This window comes from Sitodiplosis mosellana, unplaced genomic scaffold (assembly GCF_009176505.1).
Source record: "Sitodiplosis mosellana isolate CC-2019 unplaced genomic scaffold, AAFC_SMos_1.0 Smas_scaffold_1, whole genome shotgun sequence".
Taxonomy (NCBI): Eukaryota; Metazoa; Arthropoda; class Insecta; order Diptera; family Cecidomyiidae; genus Sitodiplosis; species Sitodiplosis mosellana.
Genome location: NW_022595244.1, coordinates 460,961 through 476,985, shown reverse-complemented (window position 1 = coordinate 476,985; position 16,025 = coordinate 460,961). Strand labels below are relative to the sequence as shown.

General features: G+C 35.7%; 1 protein-coding gene and 1 long non-coding RNA gene across 9 annotated transcripts in view; one reads left to right on the top strand and one right to left on the bottom strand.

Moving 5' to 3' along the window:
• Positions 1–14,812, top strand: part of LOC129579081 (innexin shaking-B) — a 132,144-nt gene extending 117,332 nt beyond the window's left edge. For 3 of the 7 annotated variants that reach the window (XM_055470879.1, XM_055469948.1, XM_055469159.1), the window contains 5 exons: positions 10,644–10,798; positions 10,915–10,979; positions 11,662–11,828; positions 11,965–12,143; positions 12,271–14,812. In XM_055470879.1, coding sequence (XP_055326854.1) covers positions 10,644–10,798; positions 10,915–10,979; positions 11,662–11,828; positions 11,965–12,143; positions 12,271–12,463 — 759 coding nt within the window. In that variant the 3' untranslated portion in view covers positions 12,464–14,812. Of the gene's footprint in view, positions 1–680; positions 1,302–4,390; positions 5,322–10,643; positions 10,799–10,914; positions 10,980–11,661; positions 11,829–11,964; positions 12,144–12,270 lie in introns of those variants that run through there. The other 4 variants (XM_055470617.1, XM_055470787.1, XM_055470528.1 and 1 more) reach the window with 4 other exon arrangements.
• On the bottom strand, positions 10,641–11,058 carry LOC129580495 (uncharacterized). Of its 2 annotated transcripts, none has more exons than XR_008689364.1 (2): positions 10,919–11,058; positions 10,641–10,732 (listed from the first exon to the last, which is right to left on the bottom strand). It is a non-coding gene; the product is annotated as an uncharacterized LOC129580495 (long non-coding RNA). The 2 variants fall into 2 exon arrangements; XR_008689367.1 differs by having other exon boundaries at positions 10,907–11,041.
• Positions 14,813–16,025: the final 1,213 nt, after the last annotated feature.

The following is a 16,025-nucleotide window of genomic DNA, read 5'->3' as shown; positions in this document are numbered from 1 at the left end:
TGGCGTTCGCCGACTGTGTAATTTGTCATTCTCTCGGGTTGGCTTCGACAAGGCATTCATTTTCGAACCGACAGCGAGAGATAGAAATTACTTGAATCATTAGCTGCCAATTGACGGCATCTCGATAGATCAATCTTTAAAATTTACATTAAAAACCATGTGTGCGCCACAAGCCGAAAACAAAATGACCGAAATAAAAGTGATAATTTTATGGTAAATTCAACGAAATAGTTTGCGTTAAACGCATAACACAATGGACAAGCGAGTCCATTTGGTCGTCACACACATACACATACATACACACGCACCCGGACCGCAGTGTGTGATAGTGATCTCGATTTAGCAATAGATTTTCATACAATAAAATGCTTTCGGATCTATTTTTCGCACAACGCACAATAGGAAGAGCGGGCGCGCGAGCGATATAAAAACACAAAAGCCAACACACCAACTTGCATCACGTAGTATTGTGTAGAGAGTCATTAACACGATATAGGATACACCAAACAACATGAAATGAAAGAAAAATAAAAGCAAATTTCTTTGCTTTGAAAATATGGCAACCAACACATGCACGGTCACACTACTGTCGGTAGTGTCGATCGCATGCGAACGTCTTTCAGTTCCGAATTAGACGAAAAAGATACACGATGTGAGTTAATGCCGGTGATGCGTTTGTTAGTCGAAATCAGTTCGATTCTCGATGCGTGTTCCACTGTATACTCTCACCGAGCATTCATATTTTTGGTCACAGTTCGAATTTTCACGTCGTGATGCTCACACACTCGATATCATCGCGGAATCGTGGGACGCGCGCGCGATCACACTCAAATATACACATTTTCTCCGTAGTTTGATGTGACATTTTATTCACCGTTCAAAACGAGCTTCATTAAAAAAATCACTTTGGACACCGTGTATTTCTATCTCAATTTGATTAACGCCACATTTCGACATTTTTAAATTGAGTGTGACACTTTTCATTGCGTTTTGATTGTAAATTCCATCAATTCTTTTTCTTTCGTTTTAAAATAATTATGTGCAAGTCGGTGTGGATCAGTGTTTGTGTGCTACGAAGCGACGACAACAACGACAACGACATAGCGACGAAAATAGCGGTCGAATTCAAATGCAAAGAAAACCCATAAAATTCGCTTCGGTTTAATAGAATTTAAGAGTGCTTTTAAGTGCAGTAACTTTGGGTATATATTTTCTTTCTTCTTTGCAAGATTAACGTTTATACGCAATAAAACAGTTGAGTGCGGTTTTCCGTGAAAAAGAGATCATTTTTACACCCAAGAGTGTGAACATTTAGAAATGGACCAAAAGAAATGGAAGAGAAAATAAATGAAAATGCATTTTTGAGTGCAATTCCGTGATTTTGATTGCAATACCAAGAAAATACACTGCAGAACAACAATTCCAAATCATAGACTACAAATAGAAAATATGCAGCTGAAATCGTCTCTTCGATTCGATTCGATTTGAATTTCGCATTGAAATATGTTGCGATCAATCGAAAAACAGTTTCCTGCCTCTTGAGTGCAGTTGTCAAAAGACAAGTGCACTTCATAAAATCATGATAAATTGATTTCTTTGCACAAACACTTTACCGTATAATTTATGTTGCGAATCCTGTCTGCCCCATTCGCTTTTGATTTAAATTTAAAAAAATTTAAAATCGAGTCATTTTATGCGAAAAAAAAATAGTTCAACATGTGTGTTGCGAAACAAAAATCAACCCAACATTCAGCTACATAATTTTCTTGTTAGCTTTTCTTCAACGCCGACGAATTTTTCGGTGACGACAGGAGGCAAAAAGACGTGCCTCTCTCCGTACACCACATTAAAAACATGTACTCTTGATTTTGAATTACATACATGTGTTTTAATAAATTAGTGCACACAATGTGTGTATGTGTCCGCGTAAAAGTTCACTTAACAATTTGCTCAAGCAAAATGAAACACATGCAAATGTCGAAATGTTACATTTTTCCGGCAGCAAAAACAAAACAAAAGCGGACAAAAAGAAAATGAAGAAAAAAGGAACAAAAGAAGAATGTGATCGTTGTTCAGCCCGAAGAAGGCATATAGGAACAGCTCAACAAAAATAAAATATAACAAAAAGTAGGTGAACTTCGTAGTGGAATGAAAAATTTTCTCGTGGAGAAAAAGTCTTTCAACGACAGAGAGAAAAGTCAAAAGCCAACGCACATGTTTACTCTTTCAAGAAATACAAAACTATTTTCTATCCGTCGTGTTCGTTTTTCCTGATTTATTGAAGGAAAATCGTATGTGCTGTGTGCGTTGTGTGTGTTGTGTGTGTGCGGAACGAATGGTTTTGTAATGTGAAACTTTTGCTTTAAATGTACCGCTTGAATTGTGTTGCTGTTGTTGCATGCCAACAGCAACCGAGTGCGTGATGGGCATGGTTTTCTTCGGCACACACACACACACAAACACATTCCTCCTTCCTCTCTGTCCCTCTCAAGTGAATTTCAAATCTCGGTGCCTGTTGAAGTGTACATTTCTGACAGTTTCACATTGTGCCATTTCATAAATACTTTTGATGCTACACAGCAATTCGAACTTTTGAAATCCCATTATCGTGCATGCTCTCACTTCCATTCGTTTTTCGGGCAATCATTGACTTTTAAAATGCAATACTCTTCCAACGCATTGCACAATGAAAGTGCAATTTGTTGTTCGACAACTATTTTGAGCACATATCACAATTCAATAATCTCATTTTGATAGATGCACTCCAGTCAAAAGGCCCAACAAAACCGCTTTACAAGAACAATTCAACCGAGCTCACTCGAGTTGCTCTTTCAAAATATTGATTCTATTTCCGTCTGCCTTGGATTGCGTACATAAATATGATCCCGCCGTTGATTTTTTCCCCTTTGAAAATACACAGACAAATTGATGCTAAATTATCAAAGCAAGGATTTAAAATGTATTTAATTGCTCTTCTGGCATCGAAACTTATCACTTTCGAGTAAAATAAACAATTCCACTTAAGCGCTTTATTTGATGAGCCATTTGCACGCACAAAACCGATCCTCCTCCACCATTGCCGCATTTGAATCCAAACGAAAGTATTGGTCAATTTCACTCATCTAATGGCGAACCAACGCATATGATACCCTAATAACATAAAGTATATAAAAAGTGGGTAAATCAAAACAGATTTTTCAGCAAAAATCAGTTTATATCTTGTGCAAACTATCGAAATAAACGTATGTTTAGTTTATTTTAAATGAAAAATCAATTTAGAATATTTCACACGCAAATTGAGCACACAGCCAACTGAGAGAGATAGGAAAGCAAGAAAAAACAAGATGCCTTACATTCGTAAGGTTAACTTTCCTTTACTCCCAAACATATAATTTCCAATTAAATCCAAATCTCCATGCATTGAAATTAGGAAAGCATCATATTTTAATCAGACCTTAATATCAGAGCGATTTCAATACTCTGTTTTTCATACATTGTGAAATAGCAGAATTCTTACCGTGTCTTTGCATACAGCATATAGTGTACCACGCGCCTACCCTACATACCATAAATAATGCTTGAATTCGCGATTTTCGGCGTTCAAAAATCGAAAAAAAAACTGATTTTTAGTGGGTCAAAAAATCTGGGGCGATGCCAATACTTTTCTTACACGACACGGTCGTGTGGAAAAGTGAAACCTTACGGCTTATTCATACATAGACGATGGCGATTTTTCATCGATAGCGAAGAGGAAAATGCGTAAACAATTACTTCATTCAAACCAGATTATAAATGAATCAAACGGGCCAAAGAATCAATGGGTTGTATATACAACCGAAAAAGTAATTTGTATCAAACACCAAAGAGAGGAAAAAACTCTAGTGGCAAAAATGACTCAGACCACAAATGAGTAAACACAGAGGAAAAAAGTAGATCCACAAAATAGGCCTTTGAAATTTGATGCGGAAACGCGTTTTTTTGGCGCAATCATATAAAAAAAGATGAAATAAAAACGGCTAATATATTCAATTACCGCATAATGAACGACGCACATGATTGTTTAACCAAATGCAGCCGCAAACAAATATTCAACACCGATCCCATTCATTCGACACTGTTTATGAAAATTTATCCAAAAAAAAGTTTACTAATTTGGTGCTCTCATATTCGGGTCGAATAAACTCATAAACTTGGCGCGAGCGTTCGAATTAGCGCACCTAAGAGATCAAAACGGCTGTTTCTTTGAGACTTGAAAGGAATGTTCCTTTGTGTTCATGCGATTACATTGTATATGATGGAAATAGCGTGCTTATTCAATAGCAGCACTCAAAATCACGGAGTTATGCCACTCTTAATGATGAAGTGCTAATAAAATTGTGAAATTTTTTAGTGCAAAACGTTTTATAAAGTCGTTGCGATTTATGACAAATTTCATGCAATGATTTCCGTAATTTCGTGTGGAAAAATGCTTTGATGCTGAAAGACTCAGAAAGAGGGAGCATTCAAAATGTTGAACTGTGATTTGAGTGCCATTAAATGTGAATCGTTGGTAATGTGTTGTTGGGAGCGATTAAAGCGTTTTACCAAAATGATGAAGAAGAAGAAACCATGATGCTTCAATCGACAATTATGACAGAAAAAACACCAACGACAACGAAAACAATCAGGAACAATATCATAAATGTTAGTGTTTTATGAAAAGCGATCATAAATTGACTGAGAAAAAAAAAGTTCAAAGGAACGATACAAAGAGACCGTGGCTAATTTTTGGAAAATTGGCCCGATTGAGTGAGAAGTTAAACAACAAACATTTTGCAATTCAGTTGGATGGTGTGACGGAGGCGTAATCACGTATGCAATTGATCGGACTGAATGTCGCCATCCGAAACTACGCAACGACCTCGCCGATATCGAAAACGCCAAGTTTTCATTCGTCCGATAACAACATGCTCGACGTATTTCGTGGTCTTAAGAGCCTAATTAAGGTCAATCATATCCATACGGATTCGCCCGTGTTTCGCTTACACTATTCCATTACCGTAATGATTTTAATGTCATTCTCATTGATTGTTACCACACGTCAGTACGTTGGTAATCCGATCGATTGCATTCACACCAAAGACGTGCCCGAAGACGTTCTAAACACATTCTGCTGGATCCATTCAACGTACACCATGAAGCATTTGTTTACGAAAAAAGTGGGCGAAGAGGTTGCATATCCGGGCGTCGGCACATCACAACTCGAAAAGATGGGCAATATACGGCCCGAACCCAAAATCTATCGTTACTACCAGTGGGTTTGTTTCTGTCTGTTTTTTCAGGTAAAAAAAAATATCACTTTCAATCTGAATTTACAAATTTTCACTCTTCATTTGCATCTTATTGCTGCAAACCATTTTATTTTCTGTACAAACAATGATAAAATTTGCCCATGTTTTTATATGGAGCACATGTTTATGCTATATTTAAGTAACATCTTGACGCTAAACGCTGAACTATGAAACTTCTATATAAATATACTGCCAACTATCAATGACAGCAACCAATGACAGCAACAATAGAACGTATTTGTATTGCAAAATACTTTCACCATGCAGATAGCGCCAAACCAAACGTCATTCTAGTCATTTTTCTCATTGGTACAAACAAGCATCGAAGTAAAATAAAAAACAAACAAGTTTATAATACAAACAACGACAGGATAATAATCTTGTGTTTTATGCGAACAATTAAAGCGCAAAAATGTGCCAATAAAACTGAAAAATATTGCAAGAGCGAATTATGTCTTGTTTGTTCGGTTTGACGCAATGATTGGCGCAATCATTGAGTAGAATTTCGTTTATTTCGATCGGTATTATCTCTCCTTCGTCCGCCGAGAACGGTTTTCTTGCGGACTCGACTCGATTCAAAGGAATGATGCAGATCGTTATTTCATTGATGTCATAATAAAAATTATCTCGAACAAAAAATCGCACAACGTTCACATCGTAGTGATTCAGCCAAAGTGGACATACAACGTCATAATCGGTCGGTGTCATCGCGCTAAAAACAGCTCCATTCTCCGTATTTTCATAATGGGATTAAACGTACCGTACAAACATGCACATAATATTCAATGTATTTGCGATTGTTCTCGACTGAAGCTAATAAATAACAAAACCATCCGCAATCCCATAACTGGATTATCCATCATTTTGTTTACATTGCAAGCAAAACGGTACGAAACGTTGCAACACACTCCAGACATAAATATGGGCATAAGCATAAGCGATTGCATACTCATGTGCAGTTCGGTCGATTCAAGAGGAGAGTGAGAGCACGGGCAACGCTCTGGATATATGATCGAAAGCCGGCATTTTTCAGAGTATGGAGAAAATTTTGCAGTGGAAAAAAATGTTGTGTTCGAACACATTTTCCAATAGAATGCATAATTGCTCGTTGATTTACACCGCAGCATACAGTGTTTTCCATCGTGCTTGAAAATGAAAATGTTTAGCGAACACATAAAGTGTGCTGTCGGCAAATTTTGTTTAACTAAATGTTGCATTCAGCAAAAACGGTGCGCGCAATCGCCATCACGCGAAAAATCGCATAAGGAAGAAACAAAAGTCAAAAGCGAGAAGGGAATGAAAGGCATGCAAAAAGTGTTGCTTTCAATTTTCAAGTGATTTAAATCGTCTGGTTATCACCACGAGATGCAAAAATAGACTGCTTGTAGTCGACGAACTTCGTTGAACGCATTGTTTCGTTTTCTCGCACCACGTAAATAATAATACCCATGCAATTGCGATTTTCCATCGCCAAAAGTAGCTCGCGAACAAGAGAAATGTAAATTGGCAACAACAACTCGTAATTGAAAAGGAATACAAAGTGCAGTCCGGCGGCGGGCAAGGAGCAAGCAAACGAACGAGCACATTTTAGAGCCTACACTTAATATCAAAATCGAGTAGTTAAAAAGTACAAAATAGAAATCCAGTTATGCATGGTAAATTTACTTAAAACAGATGTTGCCACTGCATTTAAATTGTGCAGATACATGCAATTAAATTGTTTCGGGTGAATGAATGAATTATGTGCTGCATTAAAAGTTGCCATTTAGACGAAAAGAGCAAGAGAGGGAGGTAGATGAAGAGCGCACGCATTTACACCATTTATTTTTCGAGTTAAAATGATTATTTTTAACAAAATAAAAATTTAATTTTGTGAATATTTCGTCAACACACACACAAAAAACACTTTGTTCACTTCATGCATTAAGGGGCGAATCGTTGAAATAGCCACTTTTGATCGCCAGCATCTCTACGCTCTCTGTCTCCCTCGATCTCCTTTTCTCTCTTTCTCTCTCTTTTTCTTTTTGTACATGCCTGAAAGCACCGATTAAGAGAACAATTCCGAGAAATAGGTTAAAACATCATAAAAAGGATGCTGCTCGTCTTATTACACATTTCTAAATTTACCTGTTGACGCCAAATATGAATTGTATACTCACTCAGCGTCTGTGTATATAAATGTGTACACAAGAATTTATTCGTCGCTGTACCGATGCCGATGCACCGAAATGAGCACCGTTTTATTTAGTGTACCGTGTAAATGTGACTTTGAAATCTTCCAATTTGATTTGCACGAAGCTTTAACTGTCGTCTTCGCGACGTGGAACAAAAGGCATTTTTATTCACATTGTTCTACACATAAAATATTATGAAATTCAGCAAGAGTCCGACTCCTACAGAAAGCGAATCGCATTGGTTAATGTGCCATTTCGTTTCGAAAGGCCAACAAACGCGACAAGCGGCCACGCAAACCACCAAAAGTCAAGTACAATTAGTTCAGTTCGTAAAATGAACACACGGAGAGAGAGCGAGAGCATACTGAGGCGACGGCGAAAAACAAAAGAAACGATGTATTTTTGGCAATTACATTGAATTTAGCACCGTCTCTGTCACAACTAGAACTGTGAGACATATTGTGTTTTCATCGAAAAAACCGAGCATTCAATCTTGATTCAGTTTTATTTGTTCTGATTTAAATTTAACTCAAGGTTACTACGAAAAAACATGCCATGCTAGAGAGATGGCCGCTGAGAGTCAGGCTTTTCTTCGCGTTTTTTTTCATTCGTTTGAGAAGAAACAATAGATGGGGAAAAATGATGACAAGTTTAACAACGTCATTCGAAAGATATAAAGTGAGAGTTAAGCGTCGCAACGTCTATTCATGTTTTGAATATTGCTGATTTGCACACGAAATCGGTATAAATTTTGTTAGCCGTTGCTTTTCATGATGGCTTAATCATTGATATTATCGTCTCTAATTTGATTATCGGATTTAGGAGATCGTGCGATCAAAATGACGAATGGCATGAAATTCACACATTTCAGGCGAAAAAAAAAATACGGAAAAAATCACGATCTCTATCGAAATCAAAGAACCTTGTTCGATGTGACGCGACAGATGATGCCCAGTTCGTTTGACGCAATATTCCGAGGCATGCTAAAGATTAATGAGTGATTTTAGATTTTAATGAGGCTATTCATCACACTGGAAAATGGGCGATGACATCTAAAATGCGGCGCATCGATTGCAAAATTGTTTTGTGACGACAGGCAAATATATAAACTTCAAGTGTTAGATGAAATGCAGCTAGGGTGAACGCAATGCAAACCATTTTTTGCTGTATACATTTCAATGTGCTTGACAATGATGTGAGGTAAACACAAAATAGCAGAAAAAAAACTCCGATTGTCACTTATTAAATTGTGTGCGAACAACGATATCACAGCGAGAGAGTGACACGTCACAATATTACACACGATTCAAACAATTCCTTTGTGCTCGTTCGGCGTATTACACGCTCACACACACACAGATGCACGCGAATGCGTCGAGCAGGTAGCCAATATTTCTTTTCATCGGCCAGAGTGTGTGTTCTCGTAAAAATAGAATTTCATCACACAAATCTTGGCTCAAATTAATTCGTTGTTGTTTTTTCTTCTTTCTCACTTCAGCGTTATAAAACATCGTTAGTGAAAGGAAAAAAATTACGTTTGGATGATAAACACGGGCGAATAAAAAAAGAGAGATTCATTATAATGACGAAATAGAGACACAAATTTCTTCTTCAACAGAAAAAAAGGAGAAGAAGGAATGCTGTTGATCGCACTTGCATCGTCCGTCATTTGATTGCGAGTTTGTTTCACTTTGTCAGGCATAAATAATGCAGTCGCCAGACAAACACTCTAGCTCGCATCGCGTGTATTTACTATTTTTATCAGCAGTTTTTCACATTAAACAACATAACCCAGCCCATTTCATGCAACCGAATTTTCCGCGCATTCATCGACCAATCTTTTTCTGGTTTCATTTTAAATATCACGCTGAAAAGATCCAAAGGACTGTGAATACTTCGTTTTTTTTATTATTCGAAAATCATATCATAGAGAGTCCAAATGATGGGTTGGCGACGATAAATGAATGACCGTTTAGCGCTTATTAATGGTTTTCGACTTTCATCACCGCAACACCAAACGTTCACAATTATCATAAATAGTCGCACGGGAATTTCTTATGCTATTTTCATCCATGAAAAATGCCATGGCTACTTAACACTTGGCTTCGTAGCACAAGTTAAATTTCGTCGAATCGATCAAAGACCGTGGCATTCGCATCTATTTCATGAAATGTGGAAAAATACAATTTTAATGACACGTCTTTGTGTTATTTTGTATGAATTTACATAGCCTTTCGGTTGGAACTTCTGACAGATGGTGTTGGTTCAAATTTATTCGATTTCATTGGAATTGTCTCGACTCCAGACGGTTACTTTTACTGGCGGTTAAATTATTTATAAAGAAAACAATGTCAAATAATTGAGACAGTAAATAAACAATTTGAATGAAAAAAAAAGATTACAGTTGTAATGTGAAAATGAAAGATGTGCCCATTACCCATGTCAATTAGCATCGACACATGCGAATGACAGTGAAATTGAGCGAACTTGCTGTTGTTTTTCTTGTTTCTCTTGTAAAATCCACCTCTAAATGACGATCACATTTGGCCTTATTCTTCAAATTGAAATTCAACGCTATTTTTAGCCTCAAACATTTCTCACTAATTTATCAAACAAAGTCAGCAATAATTCAAACATGTGTCGGCACTTTGAATAGCGATTGATTGATTTCTTTTTCCTACACAATAAACAAACATCGTAATGCATTATCGTTCGAATAAACAAATGAATTGCATCAATTTTTCGAAACAAGTGAACATTCATCATCAAACGAATCCAATGTTTATGTTCTAGCGCATCACATTTTTGTGTGAACAAACAGTTAAATCTATCCGAACAAAACACGTAAACTAAATAATCATTGCATATCATTTAAAGCCTTTTGAGCCTCGGAAAATTCGAAGGATTTTTACTCAAATGCATTTATCGATTTTATACGTAAACTGTCACGGTCATTATTGAATCGAACGCATTCAAAAGACAAACAAAAACAACATTACCAGTTGATTAAAACGATCCAGTTGATGATGTTTTTGTTACAGATCGTAACAAAAAAGTTCCGCTTTTATTATGTTTACATTATTTTTTTTTCTGACACGTCCGACGATTTATTGATGATCTTTTTTTCCGTCTTCCACAGGCGATATTGTTTTATACTCCGCGATGGTTATGGAAATCATGGGAGGGTGGAAAAATACACGCGCTAATGCTCGATCTCGACATCGGCATCTGCTCCGAAATCGAAAAGAGACAAAAGAAAAAGCTACTGTTAGACTACTTATGGGACAATTTAAGGTGAGCTCACGACGCCCAATTTTCCTTATCGACGAAACTTTTCTTCAAAAATTGTGTAAATCATTTATCTCGAATGTTATTTATTTTTAAAAAAATATACTTATTCACAATTTTAGGTACCACAATTGGTGGGCATATCGATATTACGTATGCGAGCTACTGGCGCTGCTGAATGTAGTGGGTAAGTTCGAACAAAAAAAAATCACTTTTTTTCTTCTCTCTCACGATAAAACTGATCTGCGGCAATCTCAATTTTCGGCAAACGAAGTGAAACCAACTCATGATTTGGTCGAGCAATCGCATTAAATTGTTGGAACGCCACAGCATGCCCACTGAAATGTGGTTTCGAAAATATTTCCTTTACGACTTTTGGCACAAAGAAGAAAAAAAAACAAGGCAGCGCATAGTTGTGAGTTAAAATTTTAGGTGAAGAATTCAACACCATAAACAAAACATCATTTTCGAACCTAGTTTCGACGATAAACACAACTATGCTCGGATTCATCTTCTCTCTCTCTCTCTCTCTCTCGCCGAAATGATGGTTTCAGTTCGTTTATCGAACACTATACACGCACGAATCGTGATTTATTTCAGGCCAATGCAATGGTCTCAATTTGTGTAATTAGCGGTGGTTTGATGATATTTTTCATTTTTGGCGCACGAATATTAATAATAATAACTTTATGATTAGTTTGGTTCGCGGTCGTACGGTTTTTGTTGTTGATGCATTGCCTAGTTTTCGCCGATGATATTGAAAATGATGAAAATTAGCAAATAAATTTTCAATTAAATTGGCATTTCAGAACGATGACAAATAATTGAAGCAAATTTCAAATGAAAACAACTGTTCTTCCTATTTTCAGCTCAAATGTTTTTAATGAATAAATTCTTCGACGGCGAATTCATGACATTTGGCTTGGATGTCATTGCTCACATGGAAGCGGATCAAGAGGATCGAATGGATCCAATGATATACATCTTTCCAAGGATGACCAAGTGTACATTTTATAAATACGGTGTCAGCGGTGAAGTGAGTATTTGTGTTGTTGGAACTCGATGAAAACAAAAACAAAGTCTATTTAAATTAAACTCGAAGAAATATTCCACATTCAAGTTGTACAAATTGACTAATGTATTTGCCTGGTGTTGTCTTTGGTGTTTGACAGGTGGAACGACATGATGCGATTTGTATACTGCCGCTGAATGTAGTCAATGAAAAAATCTACATATTTCTTTGGTTCTGGTTCATCTTACTATTCATACTGACTTCACTAACATTAATTTATCGTGTTGTTATAATATTTTCGCCCAGAATGCGGGTGTATCTACTACGTCTAAGGTTTAGGTAAGTGAAATCAATCACACATATTTGCTCTTGCATTGAAATTATATATATTACTTCATTGCACACTCGCACACATCATTTACTAATGCCGATTTGCATTTATATCGTTCCATTTTGAAATGAACAGGTTAGTGCGTCGTGATGCCATAGAGATAATTGTACGTCGTTCGAAGATGGGCGATTGGTTCTTATTGTATATGTTAGGCGAAAACATAGATACAGTTATATTCCGTGATATAATGCAAGAGTTGTCGAATCGTTTAAGTCAGCATCAGCATCATCATGTTCCTGGGATGAAAGGCGAAATACAAGATGCTTGATATTTGTATGGATGATTGGCATTTACGGAAAATAACTCACCAAATGCCAATGGCATGGGCAATGTGTGCAATAATAATATTGCAAGCAATGCAACAGCTGCAGCTATCACATCCTTAGCTACCATTATTGATACTCTAAAAGTCTACTGTAAACAAACATTACTGATAATTACTTAACCTAACTATACAAAACAAGCATACTATTACACATTATAACTGGCATTAATGATAACGTACTCATTAATTTTAATACCAACAACAACAAAAAACAACAAGAGAAAGAAGAAAAAAAACAACAACCACAACCATGCGAACAATAATAGCGTTTTTATTCGTAGTTCGATAAACACTTATTGTTTCTAAGTTATTTGATTAGTGTAATAATAATAATGATAATGCCTAGCGTTAGTTGATAAGAATATGTTCGGATATGTCGATCCATTGATCGTTCAATGAAACTTCATTAAGTTATAGATATATTGTCAAAAGTGGTCGTATTTAATCATCATGACAATTGAATAAGTATTCGTAATACAATGAATCAGCCATTTGTCGAAAGCACTACAAGTTTATATAGTCTAAATGTCACACACGGCATCTCGAATGTGTGTGTTTGTTATATTCGACATGTTCGATGGAACAACACACACTCTGAGAGAAAGAGATAGTAACTCATGTTGAATTAAATTAAACGTTGGCAGCAATTCAATTGCCAAATTAAATGTATAAGAAGGATATTAATCTCTTGCCTTTAGCAACAACAACAAAAAAAACAAAACAGTCAACAAACGATAATTTTCACATGTGTTCATGAAGTCGAATATGATTATTATTCCAACGGCAAGAGTTATCACAGGCAATCTACTCCCACTCCTACACATCCAAAATGAAAGAAAAAAAGAAACCAAAAATACTGAACGACATTCAACATTTATTCAAATTCGATAAAAGAAGAACGCAAAACAAAACAAAAAAAGAAGAGAAATACACATCGAAGTGATGCGATTCACTTGATAATAATTTACACATGTCAATATTTCAAGGAAATGGTAAACGATCTACTGCCCAAAACGCAATGCGTGCGCTCCGAGCTCCTGTACATAAACATTTTAAATAACGTTTAACCAAATCAAATCCGGAAGCAACTCTCAATTCGGATTCATCGTTTTTTTCTTCTTTTCACAATAATAATTTTGGCATTCGATTTTGTCTTTCTTTTAAAGTTCCGTTTCAGTTGGAACAAACGCCACTTTTTTAGACGAATTCATAAATTTGTATAAATAAAAACGAATATAAAAATGCTGTAAAAATTAGGCACAATACATAATGTTAGTCATTAATTAAGGGATACACGTCAAATTTTGGAATGCAACCAAATGTGAACGAAGAAAAAGTAAACATTTTAGAAAGCAATAACTTATACATATGGTAAAGATATTGAACTCTTATCATCATTCTTCTAGTAGTTCAGTTTGTGAAATGGTCGATAATGACGACGAGTGAGCGCGATTCATGAATGCATGCGGAAATAGAGAAAGTGAAAAGCAGCTCTGTAAATACTAGAAAATCTAAAGAAAAAATCCATGCTCATCTTTTCATCCCGGACGAGGAGGAGAAGAGCAAGAGTCTCTCTCATGGAATACTGCCAATTAATTTAAAGAAACAAACAATGAAATTACCGAGAATTGTTGACTATTGTATAAACAAATTTATTGAAGAAAATTACAGCTTAGATTTTGCACGAAATCGTGTTAAACTGAGAAATCAGCACTGAACTGCTGCCGAATCGGGTATTGGAACAATTGGATTTTTTGTTTCTTTTTTAAAATCATCATTGAACACAAATTGTGTTCTGCATTTTGAATTATCACTTTCTTTTTGACGATGTGGACGATTATTCGTCCAAACGTCAGCTCATCGCTTCGCAATTCCAACTGGCAATGCATTCGTTAGCGAATTGTATTCGGTTTGCATTTTCTTTTTCGTTGACGAGAAAAAAACACAATTGAATGTCATAACGACCCGTTCATTTAAACACAACAGCTTTTATTTCTTTCATTCAGTGTAATAAGTAGGTAAACGTTAAGCTCTTAGATTCAATTGCGATAAATCCAAAAATAGATTCACTCCTTGTATTTTGTTAATTGCTTCAATTTCGTTGTTGTCGATCTCATTACTTATTTTATTTTTTACTATATATTTTTCTAACGAAAATTATAATAAATAGACAAATGAACCGAGCAAAAGGAATAAAAAGAATTAATAAATTTAATACATTTAACAATTAAATCATAGCAAATCTCTATTAAATGTAAAATGATGTGAAGATAAATGCGATTTTCATTTGAATTTTCCCTGGTTTCTTTTTCTTTTGTATATGAAATAGATAACGATCAATAAAGGAACAATCATATTGAACATGCAATTGTATAGTTATAAACAGAAATAACACAAAACGATATAAAATTGAAATCATAGCACATGCAACCCAAAAAAACGGAAAGCTGGATTGAATCAATGTAGTGTGCTAAGTTTCTTAAATGAACAGAAAATAAATTCATCGCAGATACAGCATGAATTCTAGATTAACAATTGATTTTTATGCAATTGATTTTCAAACAAAAATTGCAACGATCCTAAAGTGAGATGCGATGGAAACAAGAATGAAAAAAGAAGAAGAGAAATCGACATAAGAATTTATTTACCTTTATCCAACTAAACGATTATATACAATTTTATCAAATCCAAAAAAAAAACCAACAAATTGATTTCGTACATTTTACTAGTAGCAAAACAAATTTAGAGGAAAAACGAACAAAAAAAAACACAATGAGCGCATTCGAAAAGTGCCGGTAAAGAATCCAAAATGGAATATCACATAAAAAAAACGCGGCCGTTTTTATTCAACGGCTCAATTTCATACATAGAAAATGAAGCAAATAACTAAAATAAATCACACACAGAAAAAAGGAGCAAGAAAAATGCATACGCAAGTATTAACACAGAGTTAGATACATCTTTACCGAGTGGCAAAACCCGAAAGATTATATCCCGATGAATGGATGGAATGGCCGCAGATCTCAGTGACCCGTTGTGACGACATGTTTGAAACACAAAATAGAAGCACAGTAGCAGCGACAGCCGCAGCAGCAGCAGCACTGAAACAAAAAACAAACGATCGAATATCGAAAATATCAATCAAACGAAATTCTAAACATCAAGAGCATTTCAATTTGTCTTTATAATTTTGTCGCCGATACACCAAAAGAGAAAAAAAAAAAACAACCAAAAACGAATACATATTCCACGGTCTACTTTGTAGAGCGTTATGTATATTCGGGACGAAGCAACACACAACATACACACATCCTATCGTAGTCTAACGAGCCCCCCTTTTTTATTAGAGAATAAATGATGAATATTGAATTTTTGCATTAGCCGTATAAATAATTTTAACACATACACACACACACTCAACAAATCCCACTCACCAAACACTCACTCAATTTTTATTAAAATCGGAACAAGCGAGAATGGAAATACTTTGGAGAAAGCATCGAAT